The 20443-nt window shown below is 42.6% G+C and overlaps 1 protein-coding gene across 14 annotated transcripts in view; it reads right to left on the bottom strand.

Annotated features, from left to right (window-relative positions):
• Positions 1-20443, bottom strand: part of LOC102048068 (6-phosphofructo-2-kinase/fructose-2,6-bisphosphatase 4) — a 55908-nt gene that overhangs the window by 29898 nt on the left and 5567 nt on the right. For 2 of the 14 annotated variants that reach the window (XR_008732249.1, XM_055710264.1), the window contains exons 1-3: positions 19110-19199; positions 17660-17812; positions 2321-2437 (exon numbers count right to left, since the gene is read on the bottom strand). Coding sequence is in view for 12 of the 14 variants with exons in the window: in XM_055710264.1 (XP_055566239.1) it covers positions 2321-2437; positions 17660-17812; positions 19110-19146 (307 nt within the window). In the remaining 2 variants the exon portion in view is untranslated. Of the gene's footprint in view, positions 1-2320; positions 2438-3237; positions 3260-9750; positions 9893-13155; positions 13285-17651; positions 17813-19109; positions 19200-20163; positions 20297-20443 lie in introns of those variants that run through there. The other 12 variants (XR_008732250.1, XM_055710267.1, XM_055710266.1 and 9 more) reach the window with 9 other exon arrangements.

Here is a 20443-nt window from a genome sequence, read left to right on the forward strand (position 1 = left end):
GTAGAGAATTAATAATTTTTTAATACATATTAACAAATACTACTATTTTAACTTGAGGCAGTTGAGTGAGAAATACTCACGTGTAGCATTTGAGGGAATGTCAGCATAAATCGCACTTACAGTAAGACTGCATTTTTAATTACTGTACTTGTTAAGATTCAATGATGCCATAAGGCTAAGGCCTTTTATCACAGATTGGTTCTGAACTAAAAGGTGTGTGCACATGTAGATATGCACATTTGTGTTATTTTCCTTAATTGGCTACAAAATAATATAATTAGGTTGGGGACTAGATCTTGGGAATTTGTCTATTATACTTCTGTTTGTTAAGGAACGTGCATAATATACAGCAACCATGTAGGCTTGGCTTGTGGCATAGCTGTCAAATTTAGCATAGACATTCAGACAGATAAGCAACGTACTCTTCTTGTGTGTATCACCTACAAGCCATTATGGCTTAAGTGTGTAAATCTGTATGTAACTATTGAAAAATCCACTTATGAATGTATATAGCTTAGAACTAATTTTTTCCCTTTGTTAATTCTTTGATATCAATGAGGTATTCTTCAGAAAATGTATGGACTGGTTGGTTGCATAAGGGCAGTTGTTATTTGGACAGAAAATTGTTAATGGTCAGGGATTTTCCACTAAAATATTTGCAAATATTCCTAGTCAAACATCAGTTTGGTTTCTTTTGGGGTTTTGAGCTTGCATTAGTCCATGTTCAGAACTTTAAAACTACCTTTGAATTTTTTAAACTTTTTATATCACTGGAACAGAAAGAGCATCTAAATTAAAGCTTCAAGCTAACTTTATTTTTCAAGTATTTCTGGAATTATACTTCTGAACTGAGATTTTATAAGTTGGCTGTGTATTTTCCTGTGTTAAAACGCTGTTATTGAAAATGGTCAACCAAGCCTACGTCGCCCAAAATAAAAACGGGGGAATTGTGGATAACTGGCTAGCTGAAAAAAGGTCTCATAGACATAGTCCAGCTGGCTGGACAAAAATGCACATCGCTCTCAGCTTATCTGAAGTAAAGCAAAATACACTGTCTTTGGCTGTTTTTGTTACACAATAACAGGAAGATTTCGGTGGGAAAAGAATGTTGCAGGTGGGAACAGAAAACTACAGAAGAGAAACTAGGGGCGGGCTTGGTATTTAGGCAACTAACCAATAATGAGCTTAACTTTTGTAATACGTATGAGCTAATTATAACAAGGCATAAAAGGTGACTGTAAGGTACAATAAACGAAGTCTGCTGATCACTCATGTTGAGCGACTGTGTCTTCCCTCCGTCACGACACCTAACCTCTTGTCTAAATAAAGCGTATTAGACAAGATTCTAAGAGCTTAAGAAAATACCAACTCAAAAAGCTATACCCTAGAACCAAAAGGCAGTTTAAATGTTGGCCAGAACTCTTCATCTTGACTTCTTGGAGGTACTAGGAAATACATCTTTGACAATCCAGCCAAAAGTCAACACTTTAAGTATGATCTAATATGTTTAACGTTACTTAAGTGATTAACAGGTCGTAACTATAAAACTGCCATTACTGCACCAGACACAAAATCACAGACCACTAAAACTGTATTTTTCTTCTACAGAGATAAAAGGAAAAGGCAGGGAAGATGGCTGCTCAGATTCTCAAATGGACTTAGGTCTTGTTTACTTGTTGATCTGGGCCCACATGATACCACAGGAGCTCCAGAATGAGAGCAGCCAGGTCCTTGGCATAGCCAATTTGAGCCATCATTTCCCACTCAAAATACATATAGAAGTACTTAAGAGAGTGGCAACAAGTAGCTGCTTCAGTTCCTTCGGTTCTTAATATTCAAAGAGCTGTAGCTTATTCCACAAATGCAGTTAAACAAAGAGGCTAACAGAGAATTATACGCTGCACAAAGTTCACAGACAGAAGATGGAGAAGTCGGAACTTTAACCCAGAAGTTTTTTCTGCTTGTCCACTTGTTTCCCTTTCATCCACATAAAGGGGAAAGACAAAAAGGAGGGGGGGGGGGGGGGGAGGAGGGGGAAGACATCTGAAGAACCAAAGCGTTAAGGGACAAGGGCAAAAAATTGATCTAGGCACCTGGCCCGCTCCTGCAGCAGAACAAGGAAGTAAATGAACATTCACCGGATTTTGATTAATTCTAAACAGAACAGAGAGCCTGTGTATGCTATTGCTTAGAAATAAGTTAACAAAGCAGACACGACTTTAATTAGACAAACTTGGCAACAAAATTACTGGGAATTAGGTTTATAAAACACCTAACATCTGTCCTGTTCTTCAGATTTAAATAAAAGCAAATCCATCACCTTTTGTAGGCACTCCAATCCAATTTAAATAGCGTGTCAGCTTCTTCGAGATGTAGGTTTTTCCTCTTGCTGGGAGACCCACCATGACAATCAGAGTAGGACAGTTGGTCATGCATACTGAAACAGAAAAATAGAAAACTAGGATTTACCATTATCATTCCCACAAAGCAAAGGCTTATATTGCAGCAGAACATTACAATCCATGTGCTCTCTGAGGAAGTGACCGTTCAAGCAGCTCATGCATGGTGTCCCATTATTTCAGGGGGTTTCTTCAGGAATGCAGTGGACCTAACCAGGTTTCTTATGCTGTGTTGAATTTTGGAAAGGCGAGTCAGTGGTAGTGCAACGCTGGACATGTAAGTTGTACACAGGCAGAAGACAAGGAACCTATGTACTTGCATACATGTTCTAAGGCATACAAAAACGATTCCAAAAAAAGGACACTGACATCTTACACCCCTATGTGCCTCAGTTCAGTGCTTGCATTGAAAGGAAACAGCAAGGTGTATACAATTTTTAGATAATTTTTAAATTTGTAAGACAAGACCTCAAGACTGCTCAACCTTTTCTTGGTTTTAAGCAAAACAAGCATGACAGATGCAGCTTCATACATCATACTATGACATGGTACGTACTATTTATTATTTCTCCTTTCAATATTATTAACATAAAAATATCTTTTAAAACAGCTTATTTTGACTGTTCTATGGTTACTCGGAATAAAGCACAAGTATTCTACACAATCAAGTATAATAATCTGATAAACAGATACACATACAAAGGCAGAGTGTTTAAGTTTTTAAAAATAAACACTGCAGCAAGTTAAAGGGGTTGTATGTATAAACTGAAAACTTTTGAGGCATTTCCTTTCAAATGACAAGTTTTTGAACATTTTAATGGCACAAAACTATGGATACCTTGCATGAATCTACCACAGCTACAGGGGACTGCCTAAAAAGAAAGAAGATATTAAAGTAGTGCAAAGATACCACCAGTTCACTCCATCCCCTATTTCAATGGAAATTCACTTCTATACAATCCACAGGTGCATCAATTTCCCCAGTGTCTTGATAGAGGAGTTGTCAATTTGCCCCAAAAGATTACATTTCAGCGTTGAACAAGTCCCATCCCACAAAGTCACTTGCACCCATCTGGCACAACCACTCCACAGAGTACACTCATCAAAAAAGAACAAGCTGATTAGCAGAGACAGATGCACTTTCTTAAAACACACATTTAAAAGAAAAAAAAAACCAACCAAACCCATTAAAAATACACCACTTGTCACGAGAGAGAGTACCTAACTTCAAACCCATGAAAGGGTCTGCTACTAATGTGCAATGAGAGTTACAGGGAGCTGAATGCAAACCAAAACAAATCCACCCAAATATGTCCACGTCTCTGGAAGGACACTGAAAAAAGCCCTCTGAGTAAGCTCCTCTGTGGAGAAGCCTATGGACACAAAGGATAATGTTTTCTTGTCCCTCTTCCTCTTTGTCCTAAGTTCAAGCCTGTGAACCCCCTTCTCCAAGAGGGAGAAGGAAGTCTCTGGAGAAACAAAGTCTATGAAGCGCAGAGTACAGCGCTTCCTAAGCTTAACAGCTTTGCTTCTAGTTTTAAGGACAATAAAATAGAATACTGAGATGAGAAAAATCCCCGAGTCCCTCGAAACATTAAGGGAAGACACAGTTCTTCAAAGCCAGTTTGAAAGGTTCTTAACCTGAAATATCTAGCTCAAGTTTTAAACAATTTTCAAGTATAAACAGTGAAATAAGAGCTGTAAAAAATCAGGATGTGTAAGGAAAGGCTCTGTACCTCAGGTCCACCTGCTCTGCAAGGAGCTGTGCTAATTGGAACAGGCTTTTCTACACATTATGGACAGAATTTACTAAATAACATTATAACCAGACCTCCCTTCGGTATTTTCCCCCACTTCCCCTCCTGGGATAAGCGATACAAATTTCGCCTTCTCACAAAAAATTTGTCTTTTGGGAATGTAATGATAAACCTGTACTGGAACAAAATTTCATTTTGCAAAACTAAGGGCTAGGAAGCTACAGCCCCCTTAAATGGTTGCTTCACAGGTTACACCAACAACAGCTCCCTAAGCTAAGTTCTACTGCTTGCATCAGCTTATAATAGATCCTTCTCACTGAGCAGCAAACCAGACCAACACAACTACAACAACATGGAAGGTGGACATTTCCTTTCATTGTCACAGTCAACATGCAAGTCTGGCATCACTTGCACTTTTACGCAAATTTCCTCAAAGAAAGTACAAAAATTAAAATTGCCTTCATTAGAGCCCTATGCGTACAGTTTAACATGCACGCCTATTCTGGTGTTCTGATCACTGATATAGCAGAAACCAAGCGAATTATCTGCTGATCCCAATCAAACAAGTTGCAATCCCATTCTAATTAGGTGCCAGGCTGACTGAGAGCACTCTTCCTCTTTAAAGGCAGACACCAGTCAGACAGATGCCCTGCATACTAGGAGGAGGCACACCACTGATTCCAACAACCTTAAATATTCTGCTCTTACATAATGCCATAGCCCTGTAAACACCACTACACAATACATGGTGCTACAGCATATACCATCCATTAATGCTTGTTTTCGACAAGAGGACGTTAGTTTACAATCCAAAATTTGGGGCACTAAAAAATGTTTGGTGTTCTGGTTTATATGGCCAACAGTGGCTGCAGTCTAATACTGCTTACACAAGCAGCACTTAGTGACAAGTGCAGCTATGCATTTGGAACTAGAAGTCAAAGGCACGTTTGCTGGCCAAAACAGCAGAGGTTAACAGCTACATAAAAGCACACAAAGCAACTATTTTATTTATTCTGTATCTCAGCATAGCACCCTCAACAATAGGCATAAGACTCATCACAGCAGACACAGGTTTTTGTTTTCTTCCTTATGATCTTGAGTAATTAACAAAGCTTAATTTTGCTCATTAGTTCAGTAAAAAAAGTCAAGATCAGAACAAAACACAAAGTTCTGAGCATGCATTAAACACTCAAAACAAACCTTTCTCTCAACAAAATGCTGCCAACACTCACTGGAAGTGGTGAGAAATGTTCATTTCAATGACAGTATTTAAAATGTCAGCATCTCAAGACTTACACCTTCCTTTGAAGAAATGTAAGCAATTTTGACATGAGGAAATAGACTGATTAAAAAACTAAACAAACCACAAGTGACACATATCTAACTCTCAGAATAAAAAAGCCTCTTTAAGTTAATATTTTCCCAATGGCACAATGCTCAATTCCCCTTTTCACAGCACTTCACCATCCTTCACTTTATGCAAAGAACAATCTGCAGTACAGAAGTAGTTACAGTTACATTGGTGCAAGTTGCAGAGCCAAGGCAGACTCATAAGCACAGCATCCTCTCAATTCCTCATCACTGGATTGTCTGGTTTACCTCTCAGATTCTCTCTACACAATCTAGTCTCGAGAAAACAAACTCATTTTTTTAAACTGCTTCATGTATGTAACTCCTATGGGTTTCCAACAGCACCATTGTGTAAATGTGCTATCAACGTTTTGTTAATTTTGCTAGAGGAACATACATCTTGAGAACAGCAAAACAAAACTTACAGGGTTGTATGCCATCATTTTCTAAAGATGCTCTATGAGACTTTACTCAGTTTTTTTCTTTACAGTAGATGTTTGTAATATATGTATATAAGATCGCACATTTATAAAGGGCAGCATCAAAAAGAAATATGTTGCATCCCCTTGCTTAGAGGGAACACATTAAAAACATACCCAAAATACCAATGAAGGAAAATTGCCAAGTGATGAAGTGCATTAAAATTCAGTACTGCAATTTAAGGAGGTTGTGAAATCAAACTGGGACACTGAACAACCTACATCAGCTGTGCTGCATTTCATCAACACTCAAAACTCACAGTCTTGTGAAACCAGAGACAAGAGTCTGTACTTTTCAAGCTCACCTACTACCTAACATATTATCAGCTGCCCCTTTTTTCCACCCAAAATGAGATTTTGGTTTTTCTTTCTCTCTGTCAAATTTTTTAATTCAACTTTTAAGGTCAGATGCTTTTTGTATCAAGCTGCTACAGTAAGCCATCTGAAGTTTATGAAGGATTCTTGCTGTTTCTGTGGGCTTCGACTCAAGGCCTGCTCTCTGAAATCACTGTACTATTTAGAGGCTCATACAAAAATATCTTTAACTATAAACCAACACAACCACCCTTCCAAATAAGGCTACATGTTTTCTCTTATCACTTATCCAACTTAACTATTGCTAATCCATTTTTTCCTGCTCATCAATGATGATCAGTCACCTTTCATCACATCCCACAGTGATGAGTTCCTCATCCTACCACTCTTCCTGAAGAGCATCCTGCTTCTATACCAATGAAGTCCATGATCTTTTAATTTAGCTCTCCTCCTTTTGTCCAAATTACCGGTTTCCAACATCTCCTTGGTACAAGAGATTCAGAATTCATATTGTCTTCTAGCCAGCCTCATGCCACCAGCTGCTCCTAGCAGCTCTGCCATCCACTCGCTCAGGTTTACCATTTGCTTCCTACAGCTTTGATGCCAACAGCGATGGCCCCATCATACATCCTGATCCTCAGGCTACAGCTGGCTGTTGTCCTTACCTCATTTCTCCTTCTTTAGTTCCTAGGGTTGGGGGTACAAATACATATAAGCAGTGTGAGCTCAAAGGGTAGAGTCCTCTAGAGCAAAGATAATCTTCATTTGATACTTTTAGGGTTTGGACTTGATGTACATTCATACTGCTGTACAAACAGCAAATAAGAATTATTAGAATGACCAAATTCCAGGAGCTTTAGGGAACTAAAGCTGTTAACTTGGGGGGGGGGCAGGTTAATGTTTAACCACAGGAAGTTCACTATCTATCTGTCATGCTACTAACATCCTCTGCTAGGCTCTCAAAACAACTTTCACTATAGCATACTTTGCTATTAATTTTTTTATGTCCATGTTTGTAGCCCACTGCTTGATTCACAGAGCTTGAAGCAAACTTGACAACAGATGCCAAAAGTAGCTTTAGTGCAACCTATTTACAGACAAAACCTTTCACAAAAGACCACAAAAGGTAAGTGGCAGTTATTAATAAAAATGTGCACTTCTGCTGTCACCAGTCTTACTTTGGAAGGTCATTTAGAACAGTTACCTTTGTTTTACTGGTCTCACTAGCTGTAAAAGCTCAGTCTGCTCAGTTGGCTGCACATGGCCAGAACTCCTCTTTGAAGACCTCATAATGAACAGACTAAAAGAACTAGCTCTTCAAAGCCCTGTGACAGCTAAAACCCTGGCACAGCTAGCCAGATTTCTTCTTCCCCAGATACTTACAGTTGCTACCACTTCTAGAAAATCACACTAAAACCAGCTAACCCAGATAAGTTCCTCTGAAGATGGATCTGCCAAGTCCTCCACTGAAAGTGTGCACAATTCTGCTCGCCCATCTTCTAGAAAGATAAATTAGAAGTAGTGCAGATAAAGGTTATCAGCATGAATGAGGAAATAAAAAACCCAACCAAAGGAGACTGAAAGAGTTCGTCTTGCTTAGCCTAGAAATTCAGAAGACATCAGAGCGACTAGCTTCACTGCTTCCACTGGAAAGCTACTGGAAGACAAGAAATCCACTTTCTACCTGAGCTTGTATTTTTTAACACAGTAACAGTTAACACAGTTACTTGTAGCAGCAGAGAACTGGAACTCCTCAATCCAACAGAGCCCCACATCACCCAGTCTGGGCAGTCTATCCTGAGCTGCCACAGCATGGCTACAGGGTCTGCAGGTCACACTGCCTCATCAGAACACGGGGCGATGCATGATACATGGAAATCTGAGGGAAAAGGGCTCCAAGGCACCTTTGCACAGAAAACAATGAAAAGCATTCTCAGTTTGGTGAAACAAGATAGATGGCTTTAACAAGGAAGAGGAAGTTCTGCTCCTCTCTAGGCTGTTTGTAATTCTTATGTATCACAAAGGACTGTAGACATGTTACAGGTAGAGCTGCAAGAGCAAATGTTTCCAAATCCATTTTTCTAGCAAAAAGGTTTTTTATTTACATCTCGGGTATCATAAATTATAGAATCCTACCAAAAAAATAACAGGTATGTTTAATAATTTTTACGTTATAGCCAAGATACACTAAATAATTCCACCAAGAAGACTCTGTACACCACCAGATTATATTTGACCAACATGCAATTTTGTTCTTGTGGGCTGGTTTTTTTTTTCTTTGTAAAACAATATCTATGTGGAAGCTGTAACAAGTGTTATTTTATTTGGAAAAGAGTTAAGGCTAAAATAAAGCATTCTTCTTAGCATGTTTACAAAAGCAATTATACACACTTTCTGACCCTTTTCCTAGTGCAGCATTCACATACTATCCTCCAGACGCTGAAATAATTCACACAGAAACACATGCCTGCTTCCCTAGCAGAAACCAAGAAAGTTTGGGCTTTTTTTTAGCAAGGGCTGGACCCAAGCAAGAGCAGAGGTGAGGGGAAGCAGCCCAAAGACGCCAGCCATGCCAGCAGAGCCCTCAGCTCTTTCTGTCAGCGCAGCCTTTTTGCATGACAAATAAAAACAATTCCGCAGGACAAAGCCCCTTTTGTCTGCAAAACTGCCTTGTACTAGACCTCAGTTATTTAAGTAAAGGGAGGGGAAAAAAAAAAAAAAAAAAGAGAGAGGCAAAGTTTGTTCACAAACTATGGTTTACAAACGCCACTGCGAAAGTCTTTAGAAGCTGATGACTTGGTTTGCTGCACCTCAAAATAAGGAAAGCCATTAACTCATACAACAGATGGCCTGATACAGCATTGGCCTTAAAAAGAAAAAAAAATACAAAACCAGTGACATTTTTAGGTCTCCCTTCAAGACGCACACACTGAACACAAATGCTCCTTGGAACCAGAGCGTTTTAAAAACACAAGACGCCAAACACCAACAAAAGTAACTAGAAAAGACACTCTGGCCAGCCAGGCTTTGCCGCCCGGCGCTGGGCACTGCTCCAGCGGCTCCGGGGGCTTCTGCCTCCCCCGGGGGCTCAGACCAACCGCCACGGGGCACCGCGACCGCCCGGCTCCGCGGCCCCGAGCACCGGCCCGGCCAGGGGCACCGCTGCACGCGCTCCAGCTCCACAGGCGCCTGAGAGCCCGGGCGAGGGGCTCGGCCCTCGGGGGGGCCGCTAACGGCGGCGTGGCCCGCCTGGCTCCGGCCCCTCACGCCGCTCCCCTCGCACCCCGACCCCGTCGAGACCGGATCGCCCCGGGGAGGGTCTCCCCAGGGCCCAGATCACCCACTGCGGCCCAACCGCAGAGGAGCAGCGGCCGCCCGGGGCTCCCGCTGACAGATACCGCCCGCCGGGGCTCGGCCAGCGCGGCCCCAGCAGACCCCCGGCCCGCTCACCACCGCGCTGGGCGCTGTGCCCCGCCGGCAGCCCGTTGTCGTAGGGCTCCCACGTCTTCTGCAGCGGGTTCTGCGTGAGCTCCCGCGCCCGCGACGCCGCCGCCATCCTCGCCCGCCTCCCCGCTCCCACTGCAGTGGCGGCGGGCGGGGCGGCACCGCCCCCTGAGGCGAGGCCGGGCGCGGGAAGCTGCAGCCCCGCGGCTGCCCCCGCCCCGCCCGCCGCGGCTGCCCCGGCCCAAGCGAGGCCCTCGGCGGGCGGGCCGGGGGCCGGGGCCCAGGGCAGCGCGAGGCCCCTGATGCGGCGGGGGCTTCGCGGCCCGCCTCGCCCCCAGGCCCGAGCGGGCAGCAGTCTGGCAGGCCGAGGCCACGCAGTTTCTTTCCCCCACATCGCCCGAGCGGGGCCGGCGGCGGGCTGCGGCAGGAGGGTCGGGCAGGGCCGCCGGCCGCTCGCGGGGGCAGCTGCGGGCGCCGGTGCGCTGCGTCCGAACGGCCCTTTCCTAAACCCTAAAACCAGCACGGTCAGGGAGTGCGCAGCATGCTTTAAGAAGCCATGCACCGAAGGGTAGATGCTCCCCATTAAACTCTATCTTGGCCTGGAGGCTACATTAGTATCAATGCAGAAAGCCAACAACAGCTTTCCCACACCTTGTTTAGCTACCCAAAAAAACCCCCAAGCCACCTTTCTATTCACAAGTTACATTGGAAACCTCCTGTGCTACAGCAAGAGCAGTGGTGTGGCGAAATAAAACATCCAGCTGTTGCAATTCCACATCAGCTTTGCAAGTGAGAGAAGCCCAGCTAACAAACAGGGCTGGGCAGTCCTAAGAAAGCAAGTACATCCCCATTACATAAATCTCTACATTTCACAGGAGATAAACGCAATACACTGAAAACACATTAGTGAAGTGCAATATGCCCTTTCATCATTATTCACTCTGTTATTATGACACTGGCCTAAACAGAAGTGAAGATCAGTACATTTATTTTTTTATGCTAGTCAGACTGAGCACCTGGGGACCACTTTTAGTTTTTCTATTCTACTACAAGCTAAAACATAGCTTTCCGAGCAACAGAAAAATCAGTTATCAGACATTCATTGAGATGCCCTGGGAAAGTTAGCACTGTTTTTCCAAAACCATGTTTGCCTGACCTCTCCTTCCCTCTCTTCAAGTCTGATTACAGTTTTCAGCTGTAGGTGGCTGCACTATATTTTTTACCCTAGCATTTTCTTCCTGATTTTGTTTAGACAGCCAAACCAGGGAGGGGCAGAGTTACAGGGGTTACATTACAACAGTCAGAAAACTAGGAGCAGAGACGTGGAAGGTTTTGAACACTTAAAAGCTTCTTCGTTTCTTCTATGTATTTACTTCCAACAGTTGCCAAAAGAGTTGGGAGCAGGAACAGTTTAATCCGTGTTCCAGGTTAATCCCAGAAGCCTGTCTCCAGTGGACACACAGAACATTGAGACAAACTCATGGCTGACTGCAGGGTAAAGGACGTACACACCTTGCTCCCCTGATCACAGCAAAGCGTGCTGCCACCAAGATCCTCCAGCTTTCCCAACAGTGCCTCCAGTAAAGCCAGGCAAGTCCATAACAGATGTAATATTGACAGAAATAAGAGATTAACAGGAGTGCTGACTAACAAAATACACTTCCCAGGCTTCTTTTACATACATTAAGTAGAAAAATGTATGAAATCCTTCCAGTCTCCAGAAACAAAGTTTGTATCTCCTTTCTGCAAATCCATGCACATGAACTGAAACTCCACTCAAACACCTGCCTCGCAGCTGAAAACACTGACCTCATGTTGTTCACACAAGAACAGAATTTTTCAGAGGTCTGCAGGGTGACTTACCACATTTCTAAGTCTTGTCCCCCAAGCATGAGGCACTCCACCAGCAAACTCCCTTCTTTCTCAGGCAGATTTAAATCAGTGGCACCTGCACAAAACTTAAGTAAGGGTTTATCCCAGTGTTTGCAATGACAGAGGTGTGCATGGACACCTGCTAGCCTTTATTTTTGTAAGGTAAAGACTTAACATGTTTGTCAACAATCAAGCTGATCTTGTTGATCAAACTTATTGAAGGGTTAAGGGTGTTTTTTTGTTGTTTCAATAACCTCAGTGCAGTAGTGAGCTATTTGACTGAGGACACAGAGAAAGTAAATACAGAAATCTTATATCACTCCTGAGGTCTCATTTCAAAACACGCTTTTCAAGGATGCTACATTCAATTCCTAGAAAAAGAACAAATAAAAATTGCTCATTAGATTCCCTATAAATGACAAAGATCACCTTCTGCACAATCACATTATCATCAACCGCTGTCCTAACACAAAGGCTTGAGAAGCAGAGCTGATTCCTGCAGGGAAACCACGAATAAGCCTTTACTCCTTGGAAGGCTTTTACCCAAAGCTTCTGCTCTCAGGGCCATGCAGAGCTGAAAGCTCACCTGAAAAAACACCTCTCTGCAGAGGCACACCATCGAGGGGAAAGGCAGTCTTGAAAAATGAACTGCTGCACAGAACAGAAGGTGTTTGAGCCAAGTAACAGTGTTATGCTTACTCTTTTCAAACGAGTGACTGACAAGACTGGAAACTCTTAGGGTTTAATGCATACAGCAAGTGATATAATTATTTCTGAGACCAAAAGAAAAGAGACTGAACCAAGGCTTTTGTTTGATCATACTGAAACTATACTTTGTATCTGTAAATAAGCTGTATCATATGGTAACCATATAATACAAGTTCCACAATATCTGCTAGCCACTTTTGCCCATCTCATTTCCCTAATGAAAGTAAAGCTTTCATTTTATAGCCTGACAGCCTATAAAACATCCATAAACCACCCAACACATCTGCCTCCTGGCTTTCCACCATCACTATAGTAGCACCAGCTCACTACTTGGAATAAGAAAAGACTATGTTCGGTCCTCCAGGTGCCCACACTCTCGCCACACCAAGCACAGCAGATACAGGTCACAAGAAAACAGTTCACAAACCCTTCTGCTGCACAGGAGATTCAAAAGAGATCTGTAAAATGATGAAAGGATACACAGACACAGCCAGAGGTCACAGCATGTGGTTTATATGCTCAGGACGACCGCAAAGGAGTCCCCACACTGTGCCAGGCCCTGAAGTTGAGCACATGAGATGTTTTGGTGCCACACTTACAGTGCTCACCAGACCACGGCAATATCCTGTCCCTGCTCTCCCAGCAAAGCATCAAGCAGCTTTGGGGGGAAGTTCCTGGAACACAGAGTACAACTTTCAAGATAAAAAGCTGCTAAAGCAGAAGCTTCCCAATTCCCCCGTTCTACTGCCAGAGTTTACAACAAAGCGGTGCTGTTAGCTGTGCTTTCCAAGAAATGGAGCAGCACAGTCAGTCAAACTTGGAAGAACTCACCTCGCGCCTGTACACAATGCAACACAAACTGGAGATATCTACAGAAACCGAGCGCTACAGCAGTTCTCCTCCGCCGTGCACGCCAGCGGGGACCGCGGTGAGCCGCCCTCGGCTTGCGGAAACCCTGCGGTTACCCTCAGCTCCCGGCCCGCCCGCAGCGTCGGGGCGACCGGCTCCGCGACGGGTCCCGCCCGCGCCCGCCAGGCGGCGCCCTGGCACCGCCCGGAGCCCCTTGGGCGGCGGGCACCCCCCGGCGGCGGCAGGGCCAGCAGCATTGCTGGGGCGGGGGGGCAGGGCGCGAGGGCGTGCGCCCGCAGGGCCCCCGGCTCAGGCAGCAGATGCCTCAGGCACTGCGAGACCAGCCGAGGCGCAGCAGATGGCCTGTACCCAGTCTATCCCCCTGGAAACGTGCAGTAATTCACTCCTACATTTCAGGAACATACAGCTAAGTCGCACTGTAAACACTGTGCCAGGAGCTATCAAGGCCTTACAGAAGGCCAGCATGAAAATACACCAGCTCTTGGCTTTTATGCATCTAAGTGTGCTTAATGTTACAGTTAAGAGTGCTGAAGGTTACAAGTCAGAGGTTACAGAAAGCTACAGGGAAGAAAAGTCTATCTACTAATCCCCAGTGATTTACTCAACCAAATGGAAAAATATGTATCAGAAGGGCAGTCCACACTCAGAACTAAATATCCCCATTTCCTTCTAGATATTAAACAACAACAAATCATATTTCATTATTAATCTAATACTTAAATTCTCTTTCCACAATGGTCATGAATAAATTTTTTTATCCCTTCATTATCAGCTACTTACTCACCACTTGGAGAAAACCAATAGTGTCTGACCCGTACACACACAACTGTCAGTAAACAGCTGGCAAAAACCTAAATCCAAATGATCTCTGCTGCAACTGGCAGGTTACTGTTCTAGCTAGAAGTAACAAACAGAAATTAGTTTAAATGATTCCATCTTGAAAACATTTTCTACATATTGCAGTGCTGAGAGGAGGAGAGATCAGGGCGAAAGGCCTTATTCCTCCTTTAAGAAGGTATATAGAAAGGGTGGGCTGTATGCTTGCCCCAGCTGGCAGCTACTCTGAAAGACTTCAGCCCCACAGCACAATACACATTTTGTTTCAGTACAATTTAAGGAGGTACAGAGGAAACAGAATTTTGCATACACACATTATTCAAGAAATACAGACACACACCAGCACAGGCTTCAGCCACACACATATCTTACATGCCCAGCTTCAACATCCAACCAGTGCTCCCTGATTCCACGTGGACTAGATGGCTCTGACCAGCTAACTGGCAGCCTGCTATGCTGCATCATGGTATTTGTATAAAGCATACAGGATAATTCCTATTGAACTTATAATTGATTTTCTCTTTCAGTGAACAACAACAACAACAACAAAAAGAGACATCAGGTATACCTTCAGCAGGCTCACGGCAGTCCTTCATCAGCCAAAATATATGCAGCTGGAAGCATCACCAGAGAACAGAACAGCCAGCGACAGCTATCTAATATACAAGGCTGTTACAACACTGCAAGCCAATTAAAAGAGATGGTGACCAAATGCACAACTATGCTTCACCCTTTTTGTTCACAAGTAACAGCATTCCAACATTTCAAAACTGGATTTCAGGTCATATGGGAGAGATTTCCTCCCATGCACCTTATAGGCTGTAATGATGATGGGTTTTGTTTCGACTAAGCACTTGTTACAATGCTCTTACATGGTGAAAATTACCCAGAAGCTTTTTCTGGGTAATGACAGCACCCAAACTTGCAGCTGCACCAAATTTCCACTATAATGACCAAAATTCCTGTAGAGCAGGTGGGACACTTGGCCTGTTCGATCACATCCTTTATTACACTAACACCTCAGCAGGTGACAGACTGCTCCCTCCCCCAGGTAATGCGTTGTATTCCTGAAATACAGATCAAGCCTGGCAGGTTCTTCCCTCACCGTGGAAGAGGAGTTCTTAACAACCTGCCCTATAACACAATGCCAGTCTGCTAGATATGTTATTACCTTTGTAAGGCAAGTACTAACTCAGCGTTGCTCTTTAACTGCCAAGGAAAGCTAGAGATAAAGGAAGCTGCACTAGCAACCAAAAATGTGGCTCTCTTCCTTCAGGGCTACTTCTGAACTCCTGGATGATGACAAAGACTTGGGAACAGTCGTCCTGCAGCAGAGATCCCTCACAAGAGTTGAAAAATTCTCAGCTTCCCACAGAGAACACAGTAAGCTCATTCCCGTGAAGATCTTAGCAAGCACAATGAGCAATCAAGGAAGGGAGATGTTATACTGTATGAGCAAGATTACAAACATTGATTCATGCCTTCTCAGTTCAGTTTCTCAGGACTTTTTGTTATGTCACCTTTGTAAGTGAAGGCTTCCTGTCTCCAGACTGCCTATGGTTTTCTTCTCAACCAAAAGTACCATCCTTTTTGTTTTCCCATAGAATATCCCAGGAGTCAATGCAACAAAAGTGACAAAGAGCCCAGTAAGTCCCCAAAAATTTCAAGCATCCCACATGAAAAGTTCAGCAGGTTCTTCATACCATCTCCACAGGTCTTTCCATTTAGGACTTGATTCCAAACCAGCTGAAACCACAAGGACCATGCCTTGTGATACATGGCCCTAGCACTCACTCCATTTCTTCTGAGCAACAAGTAAGTTTATTACTGGCACCACCCACTTCATATTCTATTTCCTATCACTGCCTAAAGGGAAAAAGTTCCAGTTGTCTTGAAGTAGACTGCTACATCAAAGGCAAGCAAAGCCATTAAGAATTCAGAACTAAAAAAGAATCTGCCCTCAGCAATACACATCTTTAGAAGTTATTTTCTAAGAGTTCATTTTACTATTAGACTTCCTGGCTACAGATAATCTACTAAAGAGATTGAGGGGGAAAATAAAGGTGTGTAATCATGCTTTATATGAGAATAAGCTACTGTTACAAACAAGAAATCTCTTTGGTGCTAATTATGGAATAGATTTAAACAACATCCAATATCCCACACAGACAAAGCTACATAAACACAGATACTAGACAGATCCCTTAAGCTGAAACAAAGTAATATTCCTTAGCATAGGTAAGGAAAAGAAATCATCCAAACAGAAAATGCTGGTATAGAGTAAATCAGAGTGAAAACAAGTTCCCATCTACTCTAACAATCATCAACCCATCTGATACAAGGGAAGGTCTGACAGGGTTCAGGCACTCAGGAGCCTCACATCATACTTCTTTGGCTGGAGAGAGGGCTAATTCCCACACCAATTTGCATTCATTATATTTCCTTCATCGTCCACTGAAACATTGTGATAGTTATTCATCATGTATGCAAAACAGTGGCGTATCAATTACAGCAGTGTTTAGGCATGGCTTGATTCCAGCATAGTTATGTGTTATCAAAATCATGACAACCTAACGATCAGGAAACAAGTACTAACTATATGAAGATTTTTATTGTAAGAATTGTACCAATAAAGTCTTGGATAGCTTTCAACAGAACCCACACACTCTATTAAATGCATACAAAATCTATCAGACAATCTAACATTGCTTGGGAAGATACAGGTTATCAGCAGAACATCATGTCACCAACGCATGGATTGCACGAGAGCCCCAGAGCATAGACTGAGATTCACACACAGTATTACCAAATTTTTAAAAAATATACCTCACTGCACTGTCTCTGTTCTTTCATTATCTTTATGTGAACCATTCATGAAAGCATGGCCAGAGTATTTTTATTATTTCTAAATACATAAAAATTTAGTTTAGACATTTATCACATCTCAGAAGAAATAATCGCTCTATTTTAAACGCAGGAGAAACCCAGTGTCTGGAGATAACCCTATCAATGCAATGCCATTGTGCTCATGCAAGGAGGTTTACTGTGTTAAGGCTAACACAAGGCACAGATTTAAGGCTGGTCTGCACTAACTGTATTCTTTAAATCTGAAGTATAAATAACTAATTCTTTACAGCTTCAGTCCCAGCAGTCACCCCCCACCTTTACCTCTGAGAGAACACTGAAATTACTTCCTTGAAAAATAGGCCACATCCTCAAGTGGTGCTTCCAGGTATTAAATTTATAAACTGGGCTTAAAACTCTTTCCATTGTCAGAGGATGAAGCAACATTTTAAATCCTCCTGTTATGATGCAACATAAAAGAAAGATGACATCCATTATTCATGTTTTTAGAGTGCAACCCAGTGTTAAAAATCCCTTTATAGCTTACTGTATACCAGGGACTTCAAACTACTTACATGAGGGGCATGTGCTTCTAAGTAGCACAGAAAGAGGACATTAAAATACATGGCATTTGCACAAATTGCCTATTTACATTCACAGGGCTAGAGGCTAACTGAAAATGCTGAGTTTCCAAGATGGTCACTGTGCTGAGGACAACCGTGCCTACACACTGTTCTGGTAGCATCTGATGTTGTTACTACAGCAACAGCACATACAGCCTTACACAACACCTGGACTGCTGGTGGCGTGCCCTGATACGCTCTCCTCTTCCTTGGAAGTGTGATACGGCAACAAGTCTGCTTCTCCACCGCTGCATCAGTTGCCTGGAATCCATGGTACAACCCCAGAAAACCAAGGCTTGATAAATTTGTAATATCTGAAAGATAAGGAAAAGCAAAAACATACTTGTGGCCACTAGAATTTTGCCTTTGTGCCTCTTGAACCTGCATAAAACCAATCTCTACTAAGCCATCCAGATTGTCTCTATCACCTTAAAACTCTCTATTCCTTTCCGGTCACATAAGTGTATCAGAAAAACCTTGCCAGTTCTGACTCTGGGTTTGCTGTTACGAGCAAGAGTATAGTTAAAAGAAGCACAAGGAAAAGGTTGGCAGTTTTAAACAAAACAGACCAGCCTTCTCCATGCTGAAAGGCTTAGGAATTATGCTCATTTACAGCCAGTTTTGTATTAGATATTGTAACATTTATGATGTATACATTCTCCTTTCACTCAGCTAGGACGCTATGAATCCCACCTGTTTGCAGCAGCTACATGTAGGTTGCTAAATATAAAAAACAGCACAACAAGGGCAGCTGCTTTCTGAGAGTGGAACTAAAACACTTTACGCCATCTTTAAAACCAAATGCTATCAAGTAACTTCAGAAGTAGAATTTCTCAGGACAGCCACTTTAAAGAAAACCATTTGTAAAATGTATTACAGCATTAGGAGGTTGTCTGATGAGCTGGAAAAGGGGAAATGTATTGATAATAAAGAGTACACAGAATTTGCATGTGATCCAAATGCATGAAGTAAGCCAAGTGAATTATAAAAATCATGAAGGCTTTGGGAAGAAGCCACTGGTCTGGTATCAGCATTTTAAAAGACAAGAGATAAAAAGAACTTAGGAAGCACTGTCTGGGGTTGGAGGCTTGAAATATTGAATGACTACCAATGGAGAAATCAAAGAGAAAAAGGCCAGGAGGAAGCTGCCAGACTGGGTGACAAACAGAGGTGTAGGGTGCATCTGTGAGTCATCAGCACATAACAGAAGTCAAAGCCATGTGAACATCTGAAATAGAGCATGGAGGCAAGAGCAAGACAAGGTCAAATTGTGGGAGGAGGAGGAGGAAACACCGGACCAGGGATGGGGGGAAGAGCATCATGAAAGAAAGAACAACAATCTGTTAGAAGGAGCAGGTACTGTGCAAAGAGGTCACAGAGAACAGCAACAAAACAGGGGCATTCAAACATTTCAGTGACAGTAACAACATGTACATAGACAAGCACCCAAAATGGGCTCTGGGGAGGCTAAGGTAGAGGTTGTACCACCTCACGTTGTAAGAGGGACTAGACTTGGCTCAGAGCTAGAACAAACAACAAAAAAACAGGGGTGTGGGGGGGTGAGACTAGAGTTAAAGGTCCAACAGAGTATAGTTCTCCAGCATATATTACCATATGGTATAAGTAAGTCGTTAAGGAAAAAGCCCATGGCAATGGAAGCAAAAGCAAATGAGTTAATGGGGCAGTGACTGGGCCTGAAGTCTTCTACACACACCACAGTTACACTTGGTTTCATGCACGTCCTGTAGGCAACGGAGACAAGGAAGCAAGTTTTTTTGAGTGTAAAGAATAAATCCCTCTGGAAAGACAGCATGGAAAACTGACACTGACACAAGGAGGAAAAAAACTCACAGCATGTGATGCCAGCTGCCTCTGGAAATATTTTTAAGCTTTATGAAAGAGGGGCATATTCATCCAAATAAAAAGACAAGCAAACTAGAACAAAGCTTCTCAGAAGCTGTTGGTGACAGAATTTATAATAACAGCAAAATTAATCTTAATTTGGCAAAGTGTAATGGTGTCATATAGTCTAAAACCTAGTGCTGAAGGGGAAAAAAGATACAGGCCAGACACATGGAGATCCAGATCACTGGTGAATCTCTGTCTTCAAAAGCCTCAGGGCAGATTTCTCATTTTCAGTGTATTTTGCAAGTACAGCTCGATGGCTTATCAGCTTCCTCAGACTAACAAGATCAATATGTAGATGAAGAAGCTTAATAAGGATAATAAAATTATGACAACCAAAATAATCTAATTTATGGAGTGCAGACAGACTAAATGACACAAATGCTACAAATTAAAGCTCTTGCAAAAGGAAACATTTATCAAGTGAGTCACCCGCATAATATTAGTAAAGAAAACTTTTTTAAACAAAACTCCTGAATTCTCTTTATATTAAAAAAAAAAAAAAATCAGCACAAGAAAATAAATTCTAAAAAATTATTCAGGTGTGCTGAAGGCCTTACTCTGTCACATACAGCATGTGTGACAGCCTTTGGCACCAGAACGTATAAATACACATTCAAAAATTTAAATATAAATTGAAAGCTAAACATATACTGGATATAAAGGGTTTAAAGGATGTAAAGATGGAAAACAAAACAAAAACAAACAAACAAACAAACAAACAAAAGAATCAAAAGCAAATATGCACACCAGCCCTCACCCTTGCCACTTCCAGTGAAACACCAGCTGTCCAGGCTTGCTGGCTCCAGCCACGGCACAGTGGGTTGGTCTGTGTCCTCCTCAGGTCTCCCACTCACCACCAATGATGTCTGAAGCCACTGACTGATTTGAACCTTATTTGACATGGGATAGAGGTCTCAGAAACACTAGTCTCCTACATTTTAGTGACAACCGGCTACCAAGAGAGACAAGCTGCCCTGCCAATGCTCCCAAACTGCTTTGACCTGTCCCATCAGACACAAGATGGACACCAGGTAAGC

Source organism: Falco cherrug, chromosome 4 (assembly GCF_023634085.1).
Source record: "Falco cherrug isolate bFalChe1 chromosome 4, bFalChe1.pri, whole genome shotgun sequence".
NCBI lineage: Eukaryota > Metazoa > Chordata > Aves > Falconiformes > Falconidae > Falco > Falco cherrug.